Source organism: Vitis vinifera, chromosome 18 (assembly GCF_030704535.1).
Source record: "Vitis vinifera cultivar Pinot Noir 40024 chromosome 18, ASM3070453v1".
Lineage (NCBI taxonomy): Eukaryota > Viridiplantae > Streptophyta > Magnoliopsida > Vitales > Vitaceae > Vitis > Vitis vinifera.
Genome location: NC_081822.1, coordinates 22,424,097 through 22,450,172, shown reverse-complemented (window position 1 = coordinate 22,450,172; position 26,076 = coordinate 22,424,097). Strand labels below are relative to the sequence as shown.

General features: G+C 36.6%; 3 protein-coding genes across 5 annotated transcripts in view; 2 read left to right on the top strand and 1 right to left on the bottom strand.

Moving 5' to 3' along the window:
• Nucleotides 1-13,864, top strand: part of LOC100244254 (uncharacterized) — a 41,326-nt gene extending 27,462 nt beyond the window's left edge. Inside the window, exons 8-16 of one of the 3 annotated variants that reach the window (XM_010647510.3) lie at nucleotides 5,923-6,019; nucleotides 6,911-6,971; nucleotides 7,093-7,223; nucleotides 9,713-9,830; nucleotides 10,688-10,811; nucleotides 11,558-11,674; nucleotides 11,764-11,838; nucleotides 12,931-12,975; nucleotides 13,277-13,864. In XM_010647510.3, coding sequence (XP_010645812.1) covers nucleotides 5,923-6,019; nucleotides 6,911-6,971; nucleotides 7,093-7,223; nucleotides 9,713-9,830; nucleotides 10,688-10,811; nucleotides 11,558-11,674; nucleotides 11,764-11,838; nucleotides 12,931-12,974 — 767 coding nt within the window. In that variant the 3' untranslated portion in view covers nucleotide 12,975; nucleotides 13,277-13,864. Of the gene's footprint in view, nucleotides 1-5,922; nucleotides 6,020-6,910; nucleotides 6,972-7,092; nucleotides 7,224-8,287; nucleotides 8,358-9,712; nucleotides 9,831-10,687; nucleotides 10,827-11,557; nucleotides 11,675-11,763; nucleotides 11,839-12,930; nucleotides 12,976-13,276 lie in introns of all 3 variants that reach the window. The other 2 variants (XM_010647509.3, XM_019217861.2) reach the window with 2 other exon arrangements.
• Nucleotides 13,865-15,631: 1,767 nt separating this feature from the next.
• Nucleotides 15,632-21,021, top strand: LOC100242539 (probable F-actin-capping protein subunit beta). The gene is made up of 8 exons (XM_002265099.5): nucleotides 15,632-16,011; nucleotides 17,369-17,439; nucleotides 18,249-18,362; nucleotides 18,511-18,593; nucleotides 18,669-18,742; nucleotides 18,885-19,004; nucleotides 20,467-20,562; nucleotides 20,680-21,021. The coding sequence occupies exons 1-8, from the start codon at nucleotides 15,883-15,885 to the stop codon at nucleotides 20,761-20,763; spliced, it is 771 nt and encodes a 256-aa protein (XP_002265135.1). The 5' UTR covers nucleotides 15,632-15,882; the 3' UTR covers nucleotides 20,764-21,021.
• A 1,013-nt stretch (nucleotides 21,022-22,034) lies between these two features.
• On the bottom strand, nucleotides 22,035-25,041 carry LOC100264829 (co-chaperone protein p23-1). Its single transcript, XM_002265184.5, has 6 exons — nucleotides 24,834-25,041; nucleotides 23,068-23,254; nucleotides 22,806-22,974; nucleotides 22,662-22,699; nucleotides 22,514-22,571; nucleotides 22,035-22,394 (listed from the first exon to the last, which is right to left on the bottom strand). Exons 1-6 carry the CDS (start codon nucleotides 24,836-24,838, stop codon nucleotides 22,315-22,317), a joined length of 537 nt encoding a protein of 178 aa, XP_002265220.1. The 5' UTR covers nucleotides 24,839-25,041; the 3' UTR covers nucleotides 22,035-22,314.
• Between the last annotated feature and the right edge of the window lie 1,035 nt (nucleotides 25,042-26,076).

Here is a 26,076-nt window from a genome sequence, read left to right as displayed (position 1 = left end):
AGGCGGGAGGTCAAGGATGAGGGAGGGGGGGATTCACTCGCCAGTGGTAGCGTGCGAGAGTTTCAAAATGTTCAAAGGGATTTATAGGCTCGGGGGACAGGGGAGCAGGTTGTGTGTGGCAGAAGGCAAAGTGAGGCAGCAGTTGCAGTGGCGGCAGAGGGAAGGAGGCCTGTTGTAGTTGATTTGGGCCCTTCTAATTGTGGGTCTGGGCCTAGAAAAGAATAGGGGAAGGCTTTAAAAGGAAATGAAAGCTTGGGCTTAAGTGAGGAAGTGTTTTGGGCCAAAGGCCCATTGCCCATTAGTATTAAAAAGACGGGCTAGGGGGGGCTCCTAAGCCCACTTCTGGCACGGGTTTTGTGGAGCGTCTCTCCTCGGCTAGGGCTTCGTTTGTTCCCGCGGAGGTTTTAGGGAGGATGGAAGCGGAGCTCTTGGCTGTCCAAGTTGAAGCTACCATGGAGTTGACGCCGCGTCGATGGAGGGTCACCGACGAGGCTCTAATGGAGGAGGCTTCCAGGTATTACGCCGGTCCTATTTCTCCTTTTGATTTGGGGCATCGAGGATCTTCTTCTTCTTCTTCTTTTTGGGGCCACGCTGAGGCTGTAGGGGTTTCGGAGGGGTTGGATTATGGAGCGGAAGGGTAGTTGGGTTGTTTTAAGCCTAGTGTGAGAAGGAACAGAGCCGCGTCGGCTTTCGGAGACTGGAGTGGACATTCTTGGGACTCGGGTGACGTTGAGAGAGGGAATGGGTTAGCTCTTGTACCAGTTGGGGAGGACTTTACGAGTCTTTTTGAGAAAAGGAGTGCCTCCCACATAGAAGAAGGGGGAAGTGAGGAAGGGTGGAGTTCAAGTAGCCTTGCGAGGTTCAGTCGATGCTTGGGGATGCCGACGGAAGGCTTCGAAGAGGAAATCTTATATTTCTTAAGGAGAATGAAGGGGTGAATTGAGCAAAAGGGTAAGGAAGGGGTGATTAGGAAGACGAGTTTGAAATCTTCAAAATCCAGTAGGGAACTCAAGAATTTGGAGTGGACTGTTAGCTACAAAAAGGCAAAAATAGGTTCTAGCGTGGGTATTTTCGAAGGGGCTTCAGGATCAGGGTGTAAATGAAGATAAGAATTCTATCGTGGAATGTTAGAGGGGCAAATGATAGGGATAAAAGGAGGATTATCAAGTCAGTAATTAAAGCCCAGAGAGCGGACGTAGTTTGTTTACAGGAAACTAAAATTAAAGAAATGACTACGGGGCTTGTTCGAAGTTTAGGGGTGGAAAGAAATATAGAATGGAGAGCAGTCAACTCTAGGGGTGCAACTGGGGGTATTTTGGTGTTCTGAGACAATAGGCTGGTGGAGCTGGTGGGATGGGAAGAAGGGGTTTTCTCAATTTTGTGCCGGTTCAAAAGTTGTGTGGATGGTGTTGTGTGGGTGTTCATTGGAGTGTATGGGCTGGTTTGCAGTAGAGATAGAGAGGAGTTTTGGGAGGAACTTAGGTCAGTTAAAGGGTTATGGAGTGACCCTTGGTGTGTGGGAGGGGATTTCAATTTGGTAAGGTTTCCAGAGGAGCGCAGTAGGAGAGGTGGGCTTATAGCTTCAATGAGGAGATTCTCAGAAGTGTTAGAGGATTTGGAGCTCATGGATTATCCTTTGATGGGAGGCCCGTTTACTTGGAGAGGAGGATTGAATAACCAGGTCTAGTCTAGGCTAGATAGGTTCTTAGTGACGGATAACTGGGATAATCTGTTCAATGGGGTTGTGCAGGGTATTCTCCCCAGACCTGTTTCGGATCACTTCCCGGTCTTCCTAGAAGGAGGAGGGCTAAAGAGGGGACCTTCCCTTTTCAGATTTGAGAATATGTGGTTGGAGGAGGAGGGTTTCAAAGACAAGATGAAGACGTGGTGGGGGAGTTTAAAATTTACAGGGTCATCCAACTACATTTTAGATGCTAAATTGAGGACCCTTAAAAATATTTTGAAGATTTGGAATAAAGAAGAGTTTGGGCTAGTTGAGGCTAAAAAGGGTGAAGCTCTTAAGCAGGTTGAGTATTGGGATGAAAAGGAGAAATATGCAGCTTTAAATATGGAAGAATGTGAAGCAAGAAATGGAGCAAAGGAGTCCTACAAGTCTTGGGTGATGAAGGAAGAGATTTTTTGGAGGTAAAAGTCTAGGGAGTTGTGGCTGAGGGAGGGGGACAATAATACCAGATTTTTTCATAGGATGGTGAATGCTCATAATAGAAGAAACTGGCTGTCCAAGTTGAAAGTTAATGGCTGTTGGCATTCAGAGGAAAATAACTTAAGAAACAGTGTGGTGGGGGCGTTTCAAGAGCTGTACCAAGAAGAAGAGGGGTGGCACCCTAGTGTCGACGGGATCTCTTTTATGAGGTTAGATAACAGTGAGGCTGAGGGGTTGGAGAATCCTTTCTTGGAGGAAGAGGTGTTTGCAGCTCTTACGGATCTAGGCAAAGACAAAGCCTCGGGGCCGGATGGCTTTACAATGGCGTTTTGGCTTTTTGGGTGGGATGTGGTGAAGGTTGAAATTATGGGCTTTTTTAGAGAATTCCATGAAAGGGGCAGATTTGTAAAATCTCTAAATGCAACCTTCTTGGTTTTAGTCCTTAAGAAGGGAGGTGCAGAAGATTTGAAAGATTTCAAACCGATTAGCCTTGTGGGAAGCCTTTACAAGTTGTCGGCCAAGGTGTTGGCAAATAGAATCAAGAAGGTAATAGGAAAAGTGATTTCGGAACCCCAAAATGCCTTTGTGGAGGGTAGACAAATTCTTGATGCAGTTTTGATTGCAAATGAGGTTGTGGATTCCAGATTGAAAAGCAATCAAGGGGGTGTGATGTGCAAGTTGGATATAGAGAAGGCCTATGATCACGTCGGCTGAAGTTCTTGTTAGCTATGCTAAAGCAAATGGGCTTTGGGGAGAGATGGATTAAGTGGATAGAGTGGTGTATTTCAACTGTAAGATACTCTGTTCTTATAAATGGTTCTCCTTCCGGATTCTTCCAAAGCTCAAGGGGTTTGAGACAAGGAGACCCTCTATCCCTTATCTGTTCGTGATAGTTATGGAGGTGTTTAGTTGCTTAATGAGAAGGGCCATTAGTGGGGGCTTTTTATCTGGATGGAGGGTTAGAGGTAGGGGAAGAGAAGGGATTCTGATATCTCATTTGCTTTTTGCGGATGGCACCTTGGTGTTTTGTGAGGAGTCTCAGGATCAGTTGACATATCTAAGCCGACTTCTCATGTGGTTTGAGGTTTGCTCAGGGTTGAAAGTTAACTTGGAGAAGAGTGAGCTTATTCTGGTGGGGAGGGTGAATGATATAGAGGATTTGGCTTTGGAGTTGGGTTGTAAGGTGGGTGGTCTGCCTTCCAGTTATTTGGGATTACCTTTGGGGGCACCTTTCAAATCAGAGGTGGTATGGGATAGTGTTGAAGAGAGGTTTAGGAAAAGGTTGGCTATGTGGAAGAGACAGTGTATTTCCAAAGGGGGAAGACTCACCCTAATTCAGAGCACTATTTCCAGTTTGTCGGTTTACTTCATGTCTCTTTTCCTTTTGCCCAGAAAAGTAAGGCTGAGGTTGGAGAAGATTCAGAGGGACTCCTGTGGGGGGGAGGTGCTCTTGAATAGAGGCCTCATCTTGTTAAGTGAAATTTGGTTTGTCTGAAAAGAAAGAAAGGTAGTTTGGGGGTGAGAAACTTAGCGTTGATGAATAAAGCTCTCTTGGGTAAGTGGAATTGGTGTTTTGCCATTGAAAGTGAGGCTTTGTGGAAACAAGTGATCAGTCACAAATATGGTGTAGAGGAGGGGGGTTGGTGTACTCGAGCCGAAAGTGGGAGGCATGGTGTAAGGCTTTGGAAAGCTATTAGAAAGGAGTGGTTGGGTATGTATAGCAGTTTAGCCTTCCGCGTGGGTAATGGTAGGAGAGTGAGATTCTGGAAGAATAAGTGGTGTGGAGATGAGCCTCTCTACGAGTCCTTCCCTTCTCTTTTTGCCATTTCCCGGGCTAAAGATACCAGGGTATCGGAAGTGTGGAACCCAGGTGGTGTAGGGGATGGTTGGACCCTTCTTTTCTTAAGGGCGCTTAATGATTGGGAAATTGAGATGGTGGAACAGTTTATGCTAAAAATCCAAGCCTTTAGGGTGCAAAGGGAGATCGAGGATAAGATGGTTTGGACAGCATCTAGAAGTGGTGATTTCTCAGTCAAGTCACTATATTCTACTCTGAAGCCTGGAGGTTCTGCTCTGTTCCCTTATGTTGGTATTTGGAGAGCGTATGTGCCTCCTAAGGTAGCTTTCTTCACTTGGGAAGCTTCCTGGGGCAAAATCTTAACTTTGGACCAACTCTAGAGAAGGGGTTATTCTTTGGTAAATAGGTGTTTTCTTTGTCTTTCTGAAGCAGAAACGGTGGATCACCTTTTACTTCATTGTGTTAAGACGAGGGCATTGTGGAATCTTCTTTTTTCTCTCTTTGGTGTGGCGTGGGGTCTCTCTAGTACAGTTAAGGAAACTCTCCATGGGTGGCATTGAGCGTTTGTGGGGAAAATCCGTAAAAAGGCGTGGCAAATGGCCCCCTTATGTATATTTTGGTCAGTTTGGAAGGAAAGAAATTTGTTGGCTTTTGGGAATAAGGTGTTGTCACTCCAAAGGCTAAAACATTCTTTTGTTTGTAATCTATGGTCATGGGTTAGGGTGTTTATAGTTTTGAGCCCTCGGTCTCTTGTTAGCTTTTTTGAGTGGCTAGGCTCTAGTTAAAGGTAGGGGTTTCTTCCCGCTTCCTTGGTTTAGAGTCGGTGGGCTGCTTTTGTATACTCCCTGTATACCTAGAGGGCACTAGTTTGGTGTGTCTTCTTTCATTTTAATATACTTCTCTTTACTTATAAAAATAAAATAAAAATAATCCAATTTACTATACACTCAAATATTATTTTTGAAACTTACAACATTTTTAAGACCATAGTTTAGCAAACAGTCAGTTGCTTTTGGTACTAACTGATTGATCTACCACAGATAAAGGTGATTTTCTTAAAAGATGCAGTAATACCAAACTGGCCCCACGATCATAGTGTTGAAAGAAAGCCAAAACTGGTCAACAAAGGTCAGTGAAGATCCCCATTCATTATCATCCATCCCTTAAACATAATGAAATAGAGAATATGATGAAACTCATTTTAATTTAGGTAGAGAAAGCCCACTCTAAAATGTTAGTTTATTCCCTCCAAATAGTTAGCATCATACATAAGGGCCCTGCCTTTCATACTGTACCAATCACTCAGTTTCACAAACCTTCCTTTTCAACCATGGAAAAGTTAAACCAGCACCATCAGCATTGCCCATTTACTTACTACCAGGTTGGAAAGGAGACCCATCTAGTATTTACTGAAAGACAATTCACTGTCTCCTTTTTCTCCTCACACGCAACATTTTTCACCCAATTATAAATAGTTAGAATCCTATTTAAAACTGTTGTTCATACAAAAAGAAAGAAATTTGATGGGATTTCCCTATGAAAAAACTCCTTCTACCAAAACTTCTTTCCCTCTGGTCCCTACAGGACTCGATAAAACAAGAGCAAAAAATTGTTGGCCTCCACCCTAGCTCCTGTATCTAACCTTTTCTTGAAAACATATCTTTTTGTCTGAAGGCATGAATCATTTGAATGCAAGAAGCTTGAGCTTTGTGCTGAAAGGGGGGAGAGAGGGATGCATTAAAACAACACAAGTAACAGGGAACTAGCCATGTAATTAAGATAGAAAATAGTAGGTTTCCTGACTTGTTTGAAATAGTTTGATACGTAAAAATGTGTAAATTATTAAAATTAGCCTTTATTTGAATCATTTGCATCTCTGCAGATGGAATTTCAAGTGATTTAGTATATGATCATCTTGAACACACATGCTTATTTTTGTTCTAATTTTTTCTTTTATTAGAAGGAGAAATTGATTATATGAGGGTACTCAATAGAGTCCTTCCTAAAGATATTCGAGTTATGGGCTGGTGTCCTGTTCCAATTGGTTTCCATGCAAGGTTTGTCTATCTTCACAATATTTCCCTGTCCTCTTTTTTTTCCCCTTTTGGATCTAACAATGATGATCAAGTTGTATGTCTATCTAGGTTTTGCCAAAAGGACTCAGTTCTTTCAAACGTTTTTCCCCCTCAAAATTAATTGAAGTGAAAAAAAAAAAAAAGGGGGGGGGGGGGGGGGGGGGGGGGGGGGGTGAGGGGTGAGGGAGAAAGGGGGTCCCTTTAAGGGTTAGATCCTATGTATGTTATTTTCTGTCCAAAGTCTATTTTTTGTCAGAATTTCTTAGTGAATGATAAAGAGTGGAAAACCAGAAGCCATTCACCAATATGGCCTGTATTCTTTTGGATCTTTTCATGACTCAAGTTATTGTTGACAAAGTTTTAAATCAGTTCTGTTGCCAGTTTTTTTTTTCCTTCTATATATATATATATATATATATTGGTAGTAATCACAACAGACTAGATTTGAAGGGAGTTTAAACTGGCTTGTAAGAATTTGTTGAAATCTAAGAAATTTGAAGTTGGCATACCAGAGTAACTTTTCTAGTCATGGATTATGGATGGTTTTTGACCTTCCTAATCTTATTTGAAAATGCTTCATCATGATCTTTCTGGTAAAACACTTAATCAAGATCTTTAACCTCTTAAAAGTTTGTGGATCCAATGGTTCTCCCTGGTATTTTAAAGCTCATGAAATTTGGCTGCTAAAAATGATCTTTGGTTGTATGGTTCTTGTTTTATGCACATGTTTACTTCCGTAGTGGCAGAATTGTGGCCAAGTGCTTTGTTTTTAGTGTGGTCAGTTCAATGGCTTGATAGGAATTTCAATTGCTCAGTTATTACACTTGCTTTCACTCAGTTTAGTGTAATCTAATGCTTTCTTAACAAGTGCAGGTTTAGCTGTTTGAGCAGAGAATATAAGTACTTTTTCTGGAGAGGAAATCTGAATATATTGGTAGGAAACTTTTTTTCCCCTTTCCCATGGTTTAATATTTTGTCAACCCATTAAAGTACTGCTCATACTGAAAAGGTAGAAGGCTGAAAAACTCCCTTTTCTTTGGTTTGTGCTTCACCAGGCAATGGAGAGTGCTGGTAAGAAATTTGTTGGGGAACATGACTTCCGAAATTTCTGTAAGATGGATGCAGTGAATGTTCACAACTACAGACGACATATCATTTCATTTGAAATTGCTCCTACCAATAATAGGTTGACATTAGTAAACAAGTTTTCTGTCCCGTTACTTGTTTGAATTAGCAAATATCCTTCATTGATCCTGACTGATGACACCAAGCTTTATAATTTTTAACGTCTAAATTGTTTTACTGCTTGCTCTTCTGTTATTTGACTGCATCTTATGTTATTTTGTCCGGAAGTTCCATAATAAGAACCATGCCCTGAAATAAAACCCCATTCCTTGTTCTTGGTGCCTAATCCATGAAATATAACCTTATTTCCTTGCTCATGATGCTCTTCTGTTCTCCTCCTTGCCTCTTTACTAATCCTCAGACACTCGTCTCACTCTAGTGAGCCTTATTGATGGCGGAGAGACATACCAAGTTCGCAACCAAATTCTTTGTTGGACAAAGAATCACATTATATACGAAGTTTGGAACTAAATTCCTTATCACACAAATTAGTAATTTCTTCCCAACATTTAAACCCCAAAAAAGAAGTTTCCTTGAAAAATTACCCCATATAAATGTTCATTAAAACCTTATGGTTCATGACCAATGTGGTCAAATGCAACTTGATGGGAAACCAGTTGAATCCACCTACAACAAAAAATTATTTTGCAGCTCTGAATAGAATGAGAGAAAGCTCTAATACCAATGTTGGTTCACCCAAAAATGCACCCTCACCAAGGAAAAGTGATGAAGTAATTGAGAAAACTAATGTGTGCACTAGAAGATTTATTGTGATTCAGCAAGAACTGCATCTACATTTGGGGATGACATAAATGTATAACACTATAATCACATTATGTTATTGGCTATGAATTATTTATATATATATAGTTGACCAAGTTCCCTGCTAGAAAAGGAAATCACAAATTAGTGATTCCGTTACCAATAATAAGACCCCCAAAAAGGGCTTCATTTGAAAAGTAACCTAGCATGGAGAAACCTTATTTATATGACATTTTTTTCTTGTTTTTCCCTGAGACAGTATAGTCATAGCCAATGAATTCTGATGATTGCACGTTTTTATTATTGTTATCATGATTATTATTATTATTTATCATAGCTAATGAACACTGATGATGGCTGTAGTGATTCATGGGAAGTGTATAACATTGTAGAAACAAGAAAGGCACATCAAAAGTGTACCATTAGAATAAAAGTAAGAAAATGGCTCCTTTTAACTGTTGACAATTCAATTCTTGGAGCAAGAAAGTGAAATGACGAGAGATATTGATTGTTGAAACAATTCTCTGACTGTATTAGACACAGAAAAATTGCAAGGATTTGGGTAGCTGAGCCAAAATGGTCCAATAGAGATTTGCTTAGTTGAATTTTTCTGTTTCTCTTTAGGTCCATTTTTTTTTTTCCAAACTTCAATGTATATATATCTGTGTGTGCACGTCTATGTGTATCTTACTGTAAACGTGTCTGTGTAATGTGGAAGATGTAGAAAATATAGTCTCTATATTCATTATGGTGTAACTTTTTTAGTCTCCAGGTTCAAGATTAACTGATTAAGTAGCATCAGTGGAGTTATGTTGAATAGAAGCCTAGGCTTACATGATTGAAAATCAGGAACAAGGCTACTATACTGAACCAAAAATCCAATCTGAAGCCAAACTTGTATTTGGCATGAACTGTAACCAAATTTGATTTTTTTGTTGAAAAGATCATGCAACCATAATTATCTGGGAGCAATGTCACAATGAAAATGCTTATAGGTTATGTTTGTTCCAATGGAACATGAACATGAAGCAAAGAACATATAAATTGCAATCATCCAATTCCTAATCAGAGTTCACAGGATTAGTCTCCCTAGAGTTTAAGATTGAATATGTACTATATACACTAATACATGCATATATTCGTACTTGCTTATGGATATATATTGATAGATATAGCTAAGAATGTATTATGGATGCTCAAGTTTGTAATAAATGTAGTTATTCAACTGTATTACTTATCTAGCTTGGGGGGAATGTAATTAGATGTTGGATTGCTTGTGAGGGAAGAGATAGAGGGTATTAGGTGCCTTTATATGGCTCATTTTGTGGTAAAATGGTCTTGATTGAGTATTCATATCAGTATATTACTAAAAGAAAATGTTCTATTGCTTCATGATTTTTGCTAAAATAGGAGTTCATACTACTATACTTTAACATGCATATGCTTTTACAGAAAATTACATTTGTTTGTCCTAACTATTCTTGTGTAGAATTTCTTTATCATATCTTTGTAAGAAACCCAATTGTATCTTTACAGTGTGATTCAGGATATATAGTTTAGTTGATATTTTGTTGTCTAAATTCTAAAACCTGGCCTTAGGGGCATTTTGATGTATCCCTTTCTGCTCAATTTGTGTATAAATGTGTTTGTTAATTTTGCCACATATTTTGGGTAACTTATTTTTGGCAGAGTAACTTCTTAATGTAAGAGGAAAAAGAGAATTGTCTATTTATTTTTCTTGTACAGAATTCTGCAAAATTTTTGTAAAAAATTCAAAATTATCTGCAGATATGATGGAAATCAACTTTGGGCAATAAAAATTAAAGGCAGTGCTTTCCTATGGCACCAGGTCCGGTGCATGGTTGCTGTACTATTTATGATTGGCCAAGGTCTTGAATCCCCTGATGTGCGTACCAGAAATCCTTATAACTGCTTGTTTTCTAGATTTTGTTTCTGTGAGACTCTTTTCACCCAGGGAAGGAATTCAATGTACGCAAAACCAGCGACTTTGAATTTTACAGCTTATTTTATTTTGTCCAAGACCATAGCAGGCATACTCATAAATTATAAAAAGAAACATCTATGAGGGGATCAAGAAAACCAAAAGGATGGGTAACAACAGTTTGTTGTCACCACATTGCATGTTTCTTTGTTGGGCAGGCACACATAGACAGATGAGATGAATGGAGGTGGCAAGAACTTCATTCAACAGAGTGCATGTAGCTTACACATGCACCTGAAATCTTCTGATATGGCCATACCCATTAAGAAATGATATTCTAACAGTCGAACTAAAATTTACAATTAATGTTTTTTATCAGGTCTTTTAGATGGGACATTAGAAGACGAATCCTCTTGCATGTTGCTTTGTGCTGACTATTTATTGCTATATATTCATGAGTCATCTTTATGCTATGTGCATCAGAAGTTTCAAAAGGTTTGATAAATTAAATAATGGCATTCCATGTTTGTGGCTGAAAATGGTTGTGTTTTCAATGCTTAGTCACTCCTGAAACAACAATCAATAAAAGGAAGTTTATAAGTTAAAAATTTGGCATAGGAAAACTCAAAATCATTTACCAATTAATGGGCCATAGCTTCTTGCTTGCAGGCCCCTTCAGCTGCATCTTTTAAGTCCTATTAATGAATGGTTCCTTTGCTTAGAGGAAACCTAATTTCCATCTCTTGGAAAGTGACTTTTGCCCATAGATCTTCTATTTCTACAATTTGGAAGGAACTCATATCTGGTTTTTATGTGTGTAGGTGGTAGATGCATTATTGGATACAGAAAGGACATCAAGAAAACCTCAATACGCCATGGCCCCTGAGATTCCATTGGTTCTTGAATCCTGTGAATTTGAAGGTCTCAAGTTTATTTGTTCATCAGGTACTTTAATCACAGGTGCAAAGCTGGATCTGTTCTAAACTTTTTGTTTCTTCAAACATTTAAATTTCCTTGCACTACACTCAATAAATCTTGTCTATAAGACATGACAAACACCATTTCATATATTAATAATCACAGAAGCATATGAAATAACTTGACTTAATCAAGAAAAAAATGAGACTTTTTGTTATGGTTCTGCTTTAAATATCAAGAAGGGATCAAATTTGGTGAATTTAGCATTTTTACGGCACCACAACAGTGCTCCACCCCCCACCACCACCACCCCTCCCCCCCTCCTCCTTTTGCTTCCTGCACCTGGCATCTGTATCATTTTTTACTATTAGTGTAGCGAAATAGACCTTTGCTTGTTTTACTTTATTTGTTTTGGACTCTGGAAATTATGGTTATGTCAATTTTTTGAATCTACAAAAATCATTGTATATCTGTTATTTTACTTTTATATTATTGCCAAATAACTGCGCATCTAATTTGGCATAGTTATTCAATATGTCAGTAGTCGTCTTACTAAAATGAAAATGCAATTCAGGTTGCCTAAGTAAAACAAACTTGATTCCTGATTGGAATTTCATAGTAAATGATATCAGACTGAGCCTGTTTGAATTTGGGCAGTTCATACACTTCTTTTCGCATCCTATTTTTCTATTACATTATATGCTGGCTGATTGTTGTATGGTTTTACATGCAATATTGAATTTCTTCTGAAAGCTTTACTTTGTTATGCATAGATGCTGGCCAAGCTTTACGCATGCACTTGGAAAATGAGTGCCGAACTTACCAGCTCCAAGCTGCAATCTTTCATGAGGCTCTGCTATCCTGTTTGCCTTCAGCAAATAGTGCCGAAAGTAATAATCCTTCATATCATTCTTCTTTCCATTTACTTCTCTCTGCTTGTTTATATTCTTAACTGATGAGGCCACCTTTGAATCTTCAGAACAGAATTCACTAAATAATGGAACCATCAAGAAGGAGGCTGCTCATATTGATCTAATGTCACGGCCAACTGAGCGTGAGTCCTACAATACCATACACATTTTAAATATATTTACTAGCAAATTTATTTCATGATATAAGATGGGAACCCTTGGTTGCTTGAATGTTATTCATATGGAATTGGTGGGAGTTTTTAATTAATGGCAGGACTATTATGAGGGTACCTTTATTTTCTCACAAGCTCTTTCCTCAAGCACAATTAGGATGAGTTCCATTCATCATCCTCATCATTAAAATTGAGCTCCAAAACTATCTCTGTTTGATCACACAAGCCGTAAAACTAAATTTGAATATGGCGCGTGAAACTTCAAGAGACGTAAGCTTCTAATGAGTGGGGACCTAAAATTTTGATTGTAGAACTCAAATATGGGTTTTGGTGTGATGATGTTGTGCGTATAAAAATACAAGCCACAGAATTTAAATTTAGGGAGAGCTCACAAGATGGGTTTCTATTGATGGCTTTTTATTCTCAATAAATGATTGGATGCATGAAAAGACTTGTTTTGAACTATTCATTCTAACCTCGATGTTAATCTATGTATGTATGTATGTGTGTGTGTATATATTATCTATTTGTCATTGAAATTTACCTTTGGAAGTGAATACATTGCAAAGCAAAGTCTAGTAATCCTTTGTCCATTATACAAGAAAAACTTCCTCCAAAAATCAGAATATTTTTTCGTAGTAAGTAAATTTACGTAAGTTATTTCTAGAACTTGTGTTGAACTTTGAGAAAATGACAATGAGGAGTGCACACATTTCACATCATTGCTATCAGCTGTCCATAGTCATAAAGGATATATTACTTCTGTCAAAACAAACAGAAGTGCTAGATGCATAATTTTCCTTGCATACAGAGGTTCATTTTTTCCTTGTTTATTTTTCCTATGGTTGTTAAGCAGCTTGCTAGCTGGATGAGACTACCCATGCTTTTTTTAAAAAAAGTTGTGAAATCAGTTCTAGTATTTCATTTTTATAAAAACCCCCACTTACAGCATTTCCTTCTTCTGTTTTTTTCCTCTCTTTCTCCAAGTTTTGTCATCTTCTACATTTTATGTCAACACCTAATAAGGTTTCTAACTCTTATTATTGGTTCAACTGGTTACAGCATCATATGAAGAGCGACGTGCCAAATTTAACTCAAGCACATGAGGTAAGAGTTTATCAAGACAACTGAGAAGAAAGATTTCAGTGCTTTCAGTGGTGTCGCTAATTTTATGTGTCCATTAGCTTAGTTTTATTTTTTTAACATACCAGTTTTGTTCATTACTCTAGTATTTTCTAGATTATTGTTTCATATACATTAGTTTCTGTTCATCACTGTAATGTTGTCTTTGAAATGAGAAATAATTGGTTTCATAAAATGAATAATGATAATTGTCTATATCACCTGACCTTTACTCAGGGGAAATGAAAGCAACTCTCAGGTTTCATGTTTCCTTTTGTGATAACAGACGCTCTTCGGCTTTTTGAATCAACTCTGGGACCTCATCCTTAGCCTAACCCACCCTTCACTGCTGAGCTACAACTCAATGGTCCCCTGAGCTTTTGAACTTTGATAAAGAGTAACTCATCGTGACGGGTGCTTTCCTGTGAGGAATAGCTTTTCTGCAACCCAAAGTGTATTGTCTCTGCCAGAAATCTACTTTGAGCCTGAAACAGGTGATTTTCAACCCGGCCAAAGAGTGAAATCTCAGTCTAGACGGTTTGAGTTTGGGCCATTGTGGTCCAATATTCACCCTGAGCCTTGTTAAAGTATCTGGCCTGAACCCAGACTGAAATACTTGTTGCAAAAGAAGCACAAGCTGCTAATAGAATTTGAGATTCCTGAACTGAATTTGAGTTGAAGTATATGAGAAATTTTCAAAACAAATTGTATCTATACCCGGGGTGACTTTTTTTGTTGTTACCAAGGCCTTTTAATGATATGCAATATGCAAGTGACTCCATTATCTACTTTAATACTGATGAAGGATGTTAAATGCTAAGTACACAATGCCCCTATATTTATATAGACGGTATGAAGTTATTTTTCAGTATTATAAGTTGGCTGAATAAAATTAGCCAAACAAGTATGCAACTCTTATTGAGCTTAAAAAAAAGTTTGTAACTTCTGAGACATCAATCCAAACAAGGCCTTTGTATCCAATCTTAAATTTGCCCTTTCATGTTTCACTTGGAAGTTGGAAGTGGTATATAACATAATTCAACAATGGGAAAGAGGCAAAGGGCTTATAGTAGATTTGGAGGAAAGAGGGAGAGTGGTTGAATGATTAGAGGAGTGTATGTGGGTCCAAATGGGCATGCAAAAACAAAAGCAAATGGCTGGCATGGCTGTGTGTGGTGAGTGAGTGGTGCCATGAAATCAAGTCATCAGTTAGCATCATCACTGTGGGTAAAAGGGACCCAAACACAACTCACTCTCTATGATGCTCACCCTCCACAGTTATCCATTCCCTTCTATCCTCCCTTGTAATATTCCCTTTCCAATTTCTATTCTACTAAGACATCTAAAAGTATCCCCCTGAATTAGGGGGAATTGTCTCCTCAATTCACTACACATTTCACGCCTACATTACCATATCCATATGCTTCTGTATCAATAAAGTTGCCCATGTGTCTTCAAGTTTGGATTACACCTTTTCCAACTTCCAAACACCCTTATGCATTTGCTCCATGGATTCCCCATCCTTGGAAATAATCAAGATTTCAAAAATCCTAGTCTCTTTTTCATTCACTTTCTTTTTAATAATCATTTTTATATTTTATATAATAAATCTTGTATAAAAAGTACCAACTTATCTTTTCTCCTTAAAAATTATTTTTAAAATTTAATGTAATAATTTTTTTTTGATACCTCAATTTTTTAAACAATTCATAAAAAGTTTTTATCTTTTTAGGGTAGGATTGGTTTCAAAGTGTTTTTATATTTTGCATAGCAGTTATTATCATTTTCCATTTCCAAAAAAAATAAAACAAAAAATGTATTTTTTTTTTTTAAACCGAGGAATCTTCCATGTCCAAACCCTTAACTCTCCATGGAGACCAAAACCTTACGATGTTGACCGTCTCATAACAATCAACACGATAAATTTAGGGTTTCACAAATAACATGATTCAAATCTAGAATCATGTATCATTTATTAGGACTATTCACACTTCTAATGTTCACTTTGATCAATTGGATTACATTAAAAAAAAAAAAAAATGTATTTAAACAATATCTTAACTAAAAACTGATTTTTAAAAATAATTTTAATTATTTTATGAATAAAATTTTATTGAAAAACTCAAATATAAAAAACAATTTTCTCAAATCTATTATTCCTTAATAACATGATTAAAATCGAGAACTATGTGTTATTTATTAGGACCACTCACACTTCCAATGTTCGCTTTGATCAATTAGATTACACCAGAGGGGGAAAAAAAAAACAAAAAAATGCATTTAAACGATATCTTAATTAAAAATTGATTTTTAAAAATAATTGAAATTATTTTCATAAATAAAATTTTATTGAAAAACTCAAATATGAAAAAAAAAATTCTCAAATCTATTCTTCATAAATAATATAAAATATTTTTAATTATTTTATATATCTTCGATTCTTCTTGTGAGTCCACTAAATACCTAAAAAAAAATTCAATTTTATTCTAACAAATAATTTATTTTAAAAAAATTATTTTTAATGGATCTTAATGTCTTATTATTATTTATCTGAAAAGAAAAAGTGAAGAAACAATATTGAATATTCTAACCTTTTCTAAGCAGCTAAAAGCAATGATTATTTTTGTTTGAAAAGAGAAATAAAATAATGAGGTGTGTGTAGGCCTATAATAAGAAAATGGGCTTGCGAAGCACCGGAAGTCACCCCAAAAACCAAATCTCACGAACTTCGTATACAAGGTTCCCGCGAGCGAAACTCGGACCAATCAAACCAACGACGCTCTCTCGTCGTCGTTCCGGTGGCTGAGCAGCGCCGGTGGTGCCGACGTTGACCGCTGTGTGGTGGTTGCGGTGGTGGGCCTAGAGCCTAACCGAATTCAACTGTTGAATGAAATGGAGGCGGCGTTGGGGCTGATGCGACGGATTCATCCCAAGCACTCGGAGACGGCTCTCTCCGCGCTGCTTGGGCTCTTGCCCCACCTCTCCTCCGATCTCCTCTCTCAAGTCGATCAGCCTCTCCAGGTCTCTAACTCTCTCTTCAATTCTGTGTGTTTTTTCTCTTTGGATTTTTGGACTTCTTTTGTGGATTGTTTCAGATTCTTGATATTTGGAGGTTTTAGGGTGTGGTGTGAAGGTGTTTAGCCCTAGCTCGCGGTTGGTTGCCGTGAAAGCGTGGGAAGACGAAAGAAAAAATTAATTTTGAATTTTTGAATTTTGAATTTCAATGCGTACTATCTTCACCACATCTGAATAAAGAAACGTGCTCCTCTTATGCTGATGTAGAACCTAAAAAGGAAATGTAGATCGCACTTTGATTCACTAACCAAACATTACCCTTGGTGAAGAGATATTGAAGCTGCCTAGCCCTAGCACTTGTATTAGACTCTAAATGCATAAAAATCCAGTCTCAGCAATTGGATCAGGAGCGTTTTGTAAATTACCAGTAGTGCTTTAAATGATTGATGATGATTTTTTTTTCTCTAAATAGAAATGTTAATAGAAAATGCCAAAGAGAGGGAGATAATCATGGTATACTGGAAATATCACTTGAGGCAGAAATAATTACTCTCAGAACCAGTGCTAAACTCACTCTTTGCTCTGTGGACTCTTCTCTTTTGTTGACATAGCTGGTAAAAACATTCCCCAAGACCTTGATTAAAAGAAATTGCTCTAACGAATGAATCTATAATTGATTAATATCTGATGTTGTGATTGTTTGTCCAATTATTTTTGTTGGAGCTTCTGCAATTTAATTTAAATGGTATGTACAAATTTTCTAGATCATGCCATATTAGATTCATATTTTTTTGAACACACGAAACTTAAGTACAACCTGCAGGGCTTAAACAATTTACAGTTAATGAATTGAAGTTTCTGTTAGGAAGATGCATTGTACATCAAACAGTTGCTCTATTTTTATTGTTCTAAACTGGTATAATTGTGAAAATTTTGAAAGTTTTCTGATTCTCTAATTTACTTCCAAAATGTGTTTGTGAGCTAATAATTTTAAGATATATTTGATACACCTTTTTTCAAAAAAATAATAAAAAAATCTTTCAAATGTATTCAGATAACATTGTCAAATATATCTTAGTTTCTCTATGGTTTATTTTTTTTAAAAAAAAATGGAAATATCGCCTTTTCATTTATCAGTGGGAGAGTCTGCCATTCCTTATACTGACTGTCCTGTCTACTTTATTATATTCGGTGACAAATATTCTTGTTTCCTAAGTTTGCATCCCTTTGGAAATATTCTTATATTCAGTGAAAAAGCGATTTTCCTTGTCTCTATGGCGTAATATTGGTTCTCTGTACTATTGCTTCCTCTGTTGAATAAGTTGGAAAGTATAGGACTAAGGTTTTTAGTTTGAGAAAGCAGGTTTTATGTGATGTGGACAGTGGAAAGGAGTTTATATTGTGTGAGTACAACAGAGATGCTGACTCTTACAGGTAAGTGCACAACCATTTGCTTTCAAAAATTGTAGTTTAAATGATAGCTATCTTCTTTTTTCTATTTTATTCCAAGGGCAGTAATGAATCATATGATGGGGCCATATTTCACCTGTACATGGACTAACACAAACCCTAATGAAGGGATTTGATCCCAGGCACCTGTTACACCACCTCTAGAGGTTTTACTATGCATTGCCACCTTCTGGTGTCTTAGTGATCTAATCTGCATAAATGGCGGTGGACTTGCTCATAGCCTGTGAATGGGGGATTGGAAACTGAGCTCTTTTCAAGATGAGTTCATTCATCATGAGCACTTCTAGGAAATTTTTGTGCAGGAATCCCATAAATTGCAGTTGCATGATGTGGGGAGCATGCCACCAACCTCTAAACTCAATGATCTCATCGTTAAAATTTTTTTTGGCTCTTTTTCACTTGTATATAACAAATATATATATAATATGACAAATCCACATGCAGAGGGTTGTAACTGTATGTATACAACATGTACCTCATAGCATGCAATACACTGGCACCATGGAGCCTTACATATTTTAAAATCAATGATTCCTTTCCATATATTGGTTTCTTAGCACATTAATAGAACTCCTATGAGACTTACAAGAACTTCACAATACAATTCAGAAAAAATTATCCAATTATTTGGGGTCAGGTACCTAAATATTGCTTTGCCAATTTCACTCTAGGGCAATATCTTCAGTAAAATTTTTATGACCTTGCATTTTTCTCTCTAGTGAAAATCAGCTATAACTTGTATATCATATTTTATGTTCCAATTTTTGTTGCAGATCACCTTGGTCAAATAAATACCATCCACCACTGGAAGACGGCCCCTACCCATCTTCAGAGTTGAGGAAACTTGAAATTGAAGCAAATGAAGTCTTCTCAATTTACCGTGACCAGTGAGGTCCTTTACTTACCTCGTACTTGAGTTCATTCCTTTGATAATTTTGACATGAAAAATAATCTATTTTCCAGATCCTTTTTGCATTCCTCTCATTTTCAAAAGAAGCACAAAATTAGCATTTCAATTAACCAATAAATTGGTAGGTATTATGAAGGTGGCATTTCATCAGTTTATATGTGGGAGGACGAGAATGAAGGATTTGTGGGCTGCTTCTTAATAAAGAAAGGTAATTTTTTCAATTTTCCAGTGGATAAATGTTTGTACTTTATTTACTGATTCTCAATCATTCTTGTGAATAAAGATGGATCAAAGACAGGACATGGCAGAAGAGGTTATCTGCAGGAGGGGTCATGGGATGCTATACATGTTATAGAGGTAGAATCTATCTGCCAGTGACTCAGCTGGTGGAATCCAAAAATGATGGGGGTTCAGTTTGTCTCTCCCCTTCTCTATTCTTGTTACAAGTATTTTGTCATACATTTATCTGTCATTATGCAACTCTAATTGTTTCATGTAGGTTGGGCCAGATGAGGAAGGAATAACCCATTACTGTTTAACCAGTACCGTTATGCTGTCATTGACTACAAATGATCAGTCATCAGGCACATTCAGTTTGTCAGGATCAATTCGAAGACAGGTACTTATGTTTGTTATTTAGTTTAAGAATTTAACTTTTATGCTCATTAATGAATGTTTGAAACATATCTATGAAAAGTTAGGAAGAAGCACAACATTACTGAAATTTGCTTTCCTGCCTATAAAAGCAATTAGTCTATAAATCTTGAAAGATAAAAATCACTCTGATCGACAATTGAATGATCCAATGGTGCATGCAAAAGGAGGTTTACACAGTCATCTTAATAAGAAGAAAGGGACAGGTTCTGCAATTGATTTTATTCGTTCTCAAGTATGAATGAGCTCTATTCATAGGAAGAGGTAGTTTTGGTGTCATGTAATTTTCCTACCTATTTGACGCTCTTTTAAGTACTTACACAGGGGTTTTTGCTGCTGATTGTCAAAGAATTTGGGATCTTTAATTTACTGTCTCATATTCATTTGTAATCCCTCATTCTTTGTTTTTTGTAACCAGGACCTCTTTGTATGATATGAATTACCAACTAGATGGCTACTGCTCTTGCATTTTCATTGCAAATACCTTTCTTTATTGTAATTTACATCAAGAAGATTAACAAAATTATTGAAAATTTAGGCTCAACTCTTTTGCTGAAGGCTGTTCTAGTTATAGTGATGAGTTGCATACCTTGGAGTTTCAGATAGTAATGTAGCAAATTGAGTAGAGAAGCCAAATTAGTTTTCTTTTGCTTTTTTACAATAATAATACATTATGTAGCATTTGTTCCACAAGTAGCATTATCAAGTGCTGATCTTGGGCTGCTTGATGGTCGGAATGAGGCTACTTACTTGGTTGCGTGAATCATCTGTAACTATAATCATGATGTTGGCATGCAATATTGTTTAGTTACATGCATAACAGATATGAATGAAAATGAAAATTCTCCTTTCATTTGGGAGGACACATGAATTGTTGTCAATATAACTGTCAATATTGTGAGTTCTCTCTGGAACCTTTTTCTGGATCTTATGCCCTTGCACCAAATGGAGCTAAGATGTTCTGGAGAATGTTATACTGCCTTCTAACATGATACAACTCTCATGGAACTGGCAATGAGAGGCAAGAAACTCAATATTTGAGAAATTATGGGCCCTGCTTGCCTGCTTGTAGTTTCACTACCCATTTTGGTGCTGTCCATACTTAATGGAACTTTTGTTAGCAAAGTTAGTTCTCCGGGTGAAATGCCCTGCTTAATAGACTTTAGAGTCCATCCACATGGTTGGATGTCTCTTTAAGGAGTAGATATTCCATGATAATTCATCTTCAATTGTACATATAATTTCCTTTGCACTCTAAAGTAATGTTTACTGATTGAATACTCACCCTTATACTGTATTATTGGTAAGGTTGAATTCTGTGATAACACACAAAGGATGAAGTGATAATTAAGAGTTTGTTGCCTGTCCTTGGAGATATGTAATATTCTAGATAGCAAGCTCAAGAGTTTTGTTCCCCTTTTTTCTAGATGAATATGGATCTCTCAATTGCTGATGGCCATCTTTGTAACATGGGAAAGATGATAGAAGAGATGGAGAGTAAGCTGAGAAACTCTTTGGATCAGGTATCCTGTTCTCTGCTCATCTTTGATTGTATTTGTTGCTGCCTTACCATAAGGCCCCTAAGCATTGTTTCTTGATCGTACATATTTAGAGAGCTCACTGCCCACATAAATGTGCAGGTTTATTTTGGGAAGACAAAAGAGATGGTTTGCACTTTGCGCCCACCAGCTGAAGTGCTGCCAATGAGACTGCCGGAGAGCTGATATATGATATCGTTGGGTGAGCACATAAGATGGAAAAGATAACCATTTACTCGGCTTTCAAACCTGCATCAAAACCGTGTGAGATTAGGACATGATGTATTCTGAATACATTTTTATGTTTCTGGTATTTGCAGTCCATATTTAATACAAGTCATTGTTCAAAATTTGGATTAGACTGGTGGAGGCCATCTGTTGTGGCTCTGGTAAAAAAGATGAGCACTCTTTTAAATTACAAGTTCTATGTTGTGGTTCTTTACATATTTGGTGATTCCCGATTCCTGCAAGTTCATGATTGAGAGAATAAATCTACCCAATTTTACTTTCCTGAATCCCAAAAAGGAGGAGAAAAATTCAAGTCGTGATTTCTAAATCATCCGCTTTTTGCATTTTTCATAGGTCCTTTATTGAAATTCCACTAAAGTTTCGGTATCTAGGATGGAATGAGAACCAGGTCTGCAGAGGATAAGCCTAGCTTTGACGGGTGGTTGGTGTGTCGAAAGCATACCTTGCTTGGGATACAAGAAAGGTGGTAAAGTAAAGTTAGAATTCATCTTTATGTTCAATGACTTTTCAGTTGCTTAATAATTAAAAGGGAATGAGGGGGAAATCTGCCGAATCGTATGGTTCAAGTGTCAGGAATGTTGATAAATATGCCTCAAAAGAAGTTGAAAAAATTAAACCGAGGGAGTGTGATGAGCTGTTGGTTGGTGTCAGCAATGATGGGCAAGGGGCAGGCACGCTAATAAGCTTCTCTAATACCTTTTAATGCCATTTATTTCTACTTGAAAAGCTCTAACCACTCATCTAACTTTGCTACCAACACCAAATCAAAGCCTGGAAGACTCGAAAGTCGAAACAAGTCAACATTCAATTTCTCCCAAGGACTTTGGCGTAGAACTAAATACTGAACAATAATTTATTTTTGAATTTTAAAATAATTAAAAAGAAATTTCAATATACACCTTCAAGAATCTTTTCATCTTACATAAAAATTACAACCATTTTTTATTTTTGAAAAACCCATTTATTTGCTCATTTTCAGATCCAAGACCAAATGGGCGAACATGTCAAATCACCAAGAATGATCAGATAAGGCTAGCCGTATACAACAAAATGAGAAGATAAAACCATCACAAGCATTCAAAAAGCTGGGTCAGTCCATCTAAACACCCTAACATGACATATGCTATATTATCCATTTTAAGATACAACGAGACCACACGTCTTGAGCACAAAAATCCATCAATAAACCCTTGAATTAGATTTTAGCATTGTCATCTCATAAACAGCATCTTAAGTATTCCACGGAAAGTAAAACCACCAAGTTCACATCCTAACTCATCTCAGAAAATAGATATTTTAAAGAGCAACAATAATCCAATCCTCCTGGATCCGACAAATATCGTAGAATTCACCACCAGGTAACTCTTCCTGCTATATTTCAAGTTTTCAAGCACCCACCAACACTAGTTTCTCAAGTAAAAACATTCATTTGAAACTGAAACTACAGGAAGTATGCTGTGAGCTTAAAAGCACATTCTGGAAAAAGCTTCAAGCTTTTGTGCCAGCTTCACCACCTGCAGGTGCTGCTTCTGCTGCAACCTCCTCTTCTGTGTCACTATCATCATTTTCTGCAACCAGGACAGGGAAACCCATGAGGAACCAACTCTTAGCTCCTTTAAACTATAGTTCCAACAAATAATTGTTGCATGCATGGAATAATGTTGGAATGAATGGATCACGAATTTACCTTCATCCTTGTCGGCAGCATCATCATCCAAGTCTTCACCACCGCCCATATTCAGCTTCTAAAATAAAGAAGACACAAATTTATATGTGTCCATGAGCTGCTACACACGCATCAAACAAAATTTTCATATGTCCAATTTAGTACTTACAGAAAAATCGAAGTCGCCAAAGTCCATATCAGCTCCTACTGTAAACCAAAATATCATGTCAAAGGCAAGCCAACAAGTTTTTCAGACAGTAAAAAATGGAAACGGTAATTGACTATTTTAAGAGGGATTGAAAACATGACACACGTTTATCTTTATCTTCCGGTTCCTCATCTTCATCAACCCATTTGTCCCAATCAACTTTCAGAAACACAGGTGGTTTCCCTTCCTGCTTTAACAATCTACTCCACCATTTGTTCTCCGCTTTCTTCACAAGGTAGCGGATGTTTCTTAAGCCTATACTAGCCTTGCTCTCCTGCAGACATCATATCAATAAGCCTCATGATTCCGATAATTATAAATAGATGTGACTAAGGGAGAAAACCATTATTATGGTTCGGGAACCTACATTTACATCAACTTTGTCAAACAGATCAATGTCAATTTCATAAGGTATCTTATCAGCTCCACTGGTGGCAGAGAAGAAGAATTTCCCCTCAGGCTCTAATTTAAGATTCACATCCTTAGCATCAGGCAAGTCAATTGTGATATAGATGGTATCAGACCTCTGGGCCCATTTCACTGTAGGATGGCGGCTGATAGTTGACAGTTACAAACATGTATTAGCAAATAAATAAATAAATAAGATAATGAATGAAATAAATGAAAAGTGATACTACAAGATTTGCAGTTTCCTTTTAGCATGTTGTGTTTAGTAGTCTAAAACCATATGACATGGATTTACCTAACAAACAGCCCCTTCTAATCACCTTGATATCACATATCTCCGGGAAAATTTTGATGTATGCTATAGGTTAACCTAAGAACAGGGGTGGTGTATTTAGATTGTACCCAAACTTGAATCGCAAAGTTTTTGACTCACATTACTAGCAGGATTTTACAATTCTCAAAATCTCTAAATGGTACCTAAATGGTCAAATACTCCATTAAAACTACATTGGAGGAGGTCCCTAAAAGCTTACACTACAGATTTCTTCAACATTATAAGGGCTTATGAACCATGAAGACCACCCACTTATCAAAGTAATGTTGTTTTACAATCAAGCTATTACTTTAACATGAAAACAAGCAGGATGTCAGCAATCAAGCCAAGGCTTTGAAAAAACTAGAAAAAGGACAAAAAAGGCATCAGTTATGAGAGATCAACACATGATAATGTCCAAACAGAGCCAAAGAGCAAAGGAAAAGGATCCATACAGCTAAACCCAAGTGGATGGGGTTTATGGCTTTGCTGAGTTGAAACACAAAAAACAATCACAATTTATTGATATAAGGGAAACTGACTTTTGTGCCCAGCAACAATTCATCACAAGAAAGCACATCATCTGGTTGGGCAATGGCATTATACTCAGTTCATTTGATCAATCTTACAAACAATGGGATACTAAGAAATTGAATTCTCTAAATTACTATAAGAAGAAGTCTGATGACACAGAAATGCATTTTGGGTTTAAGATTGAAAGCCCTTTATAGCTAGTGTAGCCGTAAGGCTCTGTTTCCTCCAAGAAAAAAATAAAAAAACATTCCAGGAAAAAGGTTATTATCTGGGGCTCCACTTATCCATGGACAAATTTTTAACAGGTTCTTTTTCTTATTATTATTGGGAAAATTCTTCACTGACAAACATTCAATATATACATATGCCCATCTCCGAGGATAATCAAAAGAAAAAGAAAAAGAAAAAAAAGCAAACAAACAAAAAAAACAAAAAAACAAAAACTAAACTAAACCCTAACCAAAACCCTAAAGGCGGTCATCCGAGGAGATGAGAAGAAGAAAATGCTAAACCTTAAAACCACAGTATCAATCATTTGCCTTCCTTTCCCTCACACTTTCTAGAGGGCCAAACAGAGTCTAAAAACCTCAACCACACACTTTTCATTTTCTTCCCCCTCGGCAGCTTTCTCAGCCACCGAGCACCATAAACAACCCAGAAAAAACACACAAGACACAGCAATGGAAACATATTCCTGGGGCTCCTGTGACCATTTCGCCTCGACCCAGAAATAAATTCAACCCCCAAAAAAAAAAAAAAAAAAACCAGAGAAAACGAAAGAGAAAGTTAACAAGAAAAATCAAGAAACATCAACCCCACAAAGCGAAATTCAAAATTTAAATAAAACAAAATGTTTCATAAAAGGAAAAAACAAATACCTCATCTTAGAGAAAAGATTTTTGCAGTAAAGCAAATCAAAGCAAAATGCTTCGGAGTGAGAATAAAGATTGACAGAATGGCAAAAGGCTCTTAAGTTTGTAGGTAGGAAATGTTATGTACATATATATATATATAGGAAGGGTTTCATATGTGTTACACAACAACCCACAACACGCCGTCTCTAGATGCTTCTCCATCTCTCTTTTCTCCCTATTCCCCTACTTAAAATCCATCTTTATATATATTTAAATTTGTTTTACACAAAAACAAAGAGAATCAATTTTTACTTTTTTTAGCATCATTCCATGATGCCCCTTGTAATCAAAGCATGTAATCTTGCTTTTTGGGCATTCAATATAATTAACAAATAATTGTTTTATTATTCTTCGTTTTCTAATGATCTATTAATTGATTTCGATATATGAAATTAAGGCTTTTTTCAAGAAAATGAAAAAGCCCTTCAACTTATTAAAAAGTTAATAAATAATTTATTAAATACAAAAATAATATTAAAATACAAAAAAATAAAAATAAAAATCTATTACCCAAATTCAAAGTTGCAACACTTCCCAACTATATTTGAAAATCACGAACAATCTTATGAACATCTTTCTAAAAAAAAAAAAATCAAAATTAATAATTAAATTGATAACTATTATATTTTGAAGACATTTGAGAAATTTCACTTCAAGACTATTAATTTAAAATTTGTTTTAACTTAATGTCATACCAGTGTTTGAATCAAAGTATGAAAAAGAAATTTCACTTTAAGACTATTAATTTAAAATTGATTTAACTCAATTTCATATTAGTATTGGAATAAAAAAATTTAATATTTTTATAATTTTATGAAGGATTTGTAATTTGAGGTAAAATGTTGATATTTAATAAGTTTAGAGGGCAAAATACCTGGTTTTGAATGAAAGGAAGCAAACTGTAAAATATTTTAATATTATTTTTAAAATTTGCATGCAATAACTTTAAATTGTTTACTATTGTGGTATAATATGTGTCAAAAGACCCCTACAAAAATTTTACTAATTTTTTCCAATTTATTTTTAATTTAGCAAGATTAGAGATTTACATTTTATAAAAACTAAAACCTTGTATCATGAGTGGTAAGTTTGGTATATTTTTAAAAGAGAATATTGTGATTTGATTTTATTCCAATATTTTCGGCACCTTTTAGTGGTTAGAAGAGTTCAAAGTTAATCGTTAGCAGCCAATGGCCCCATGGCTCAG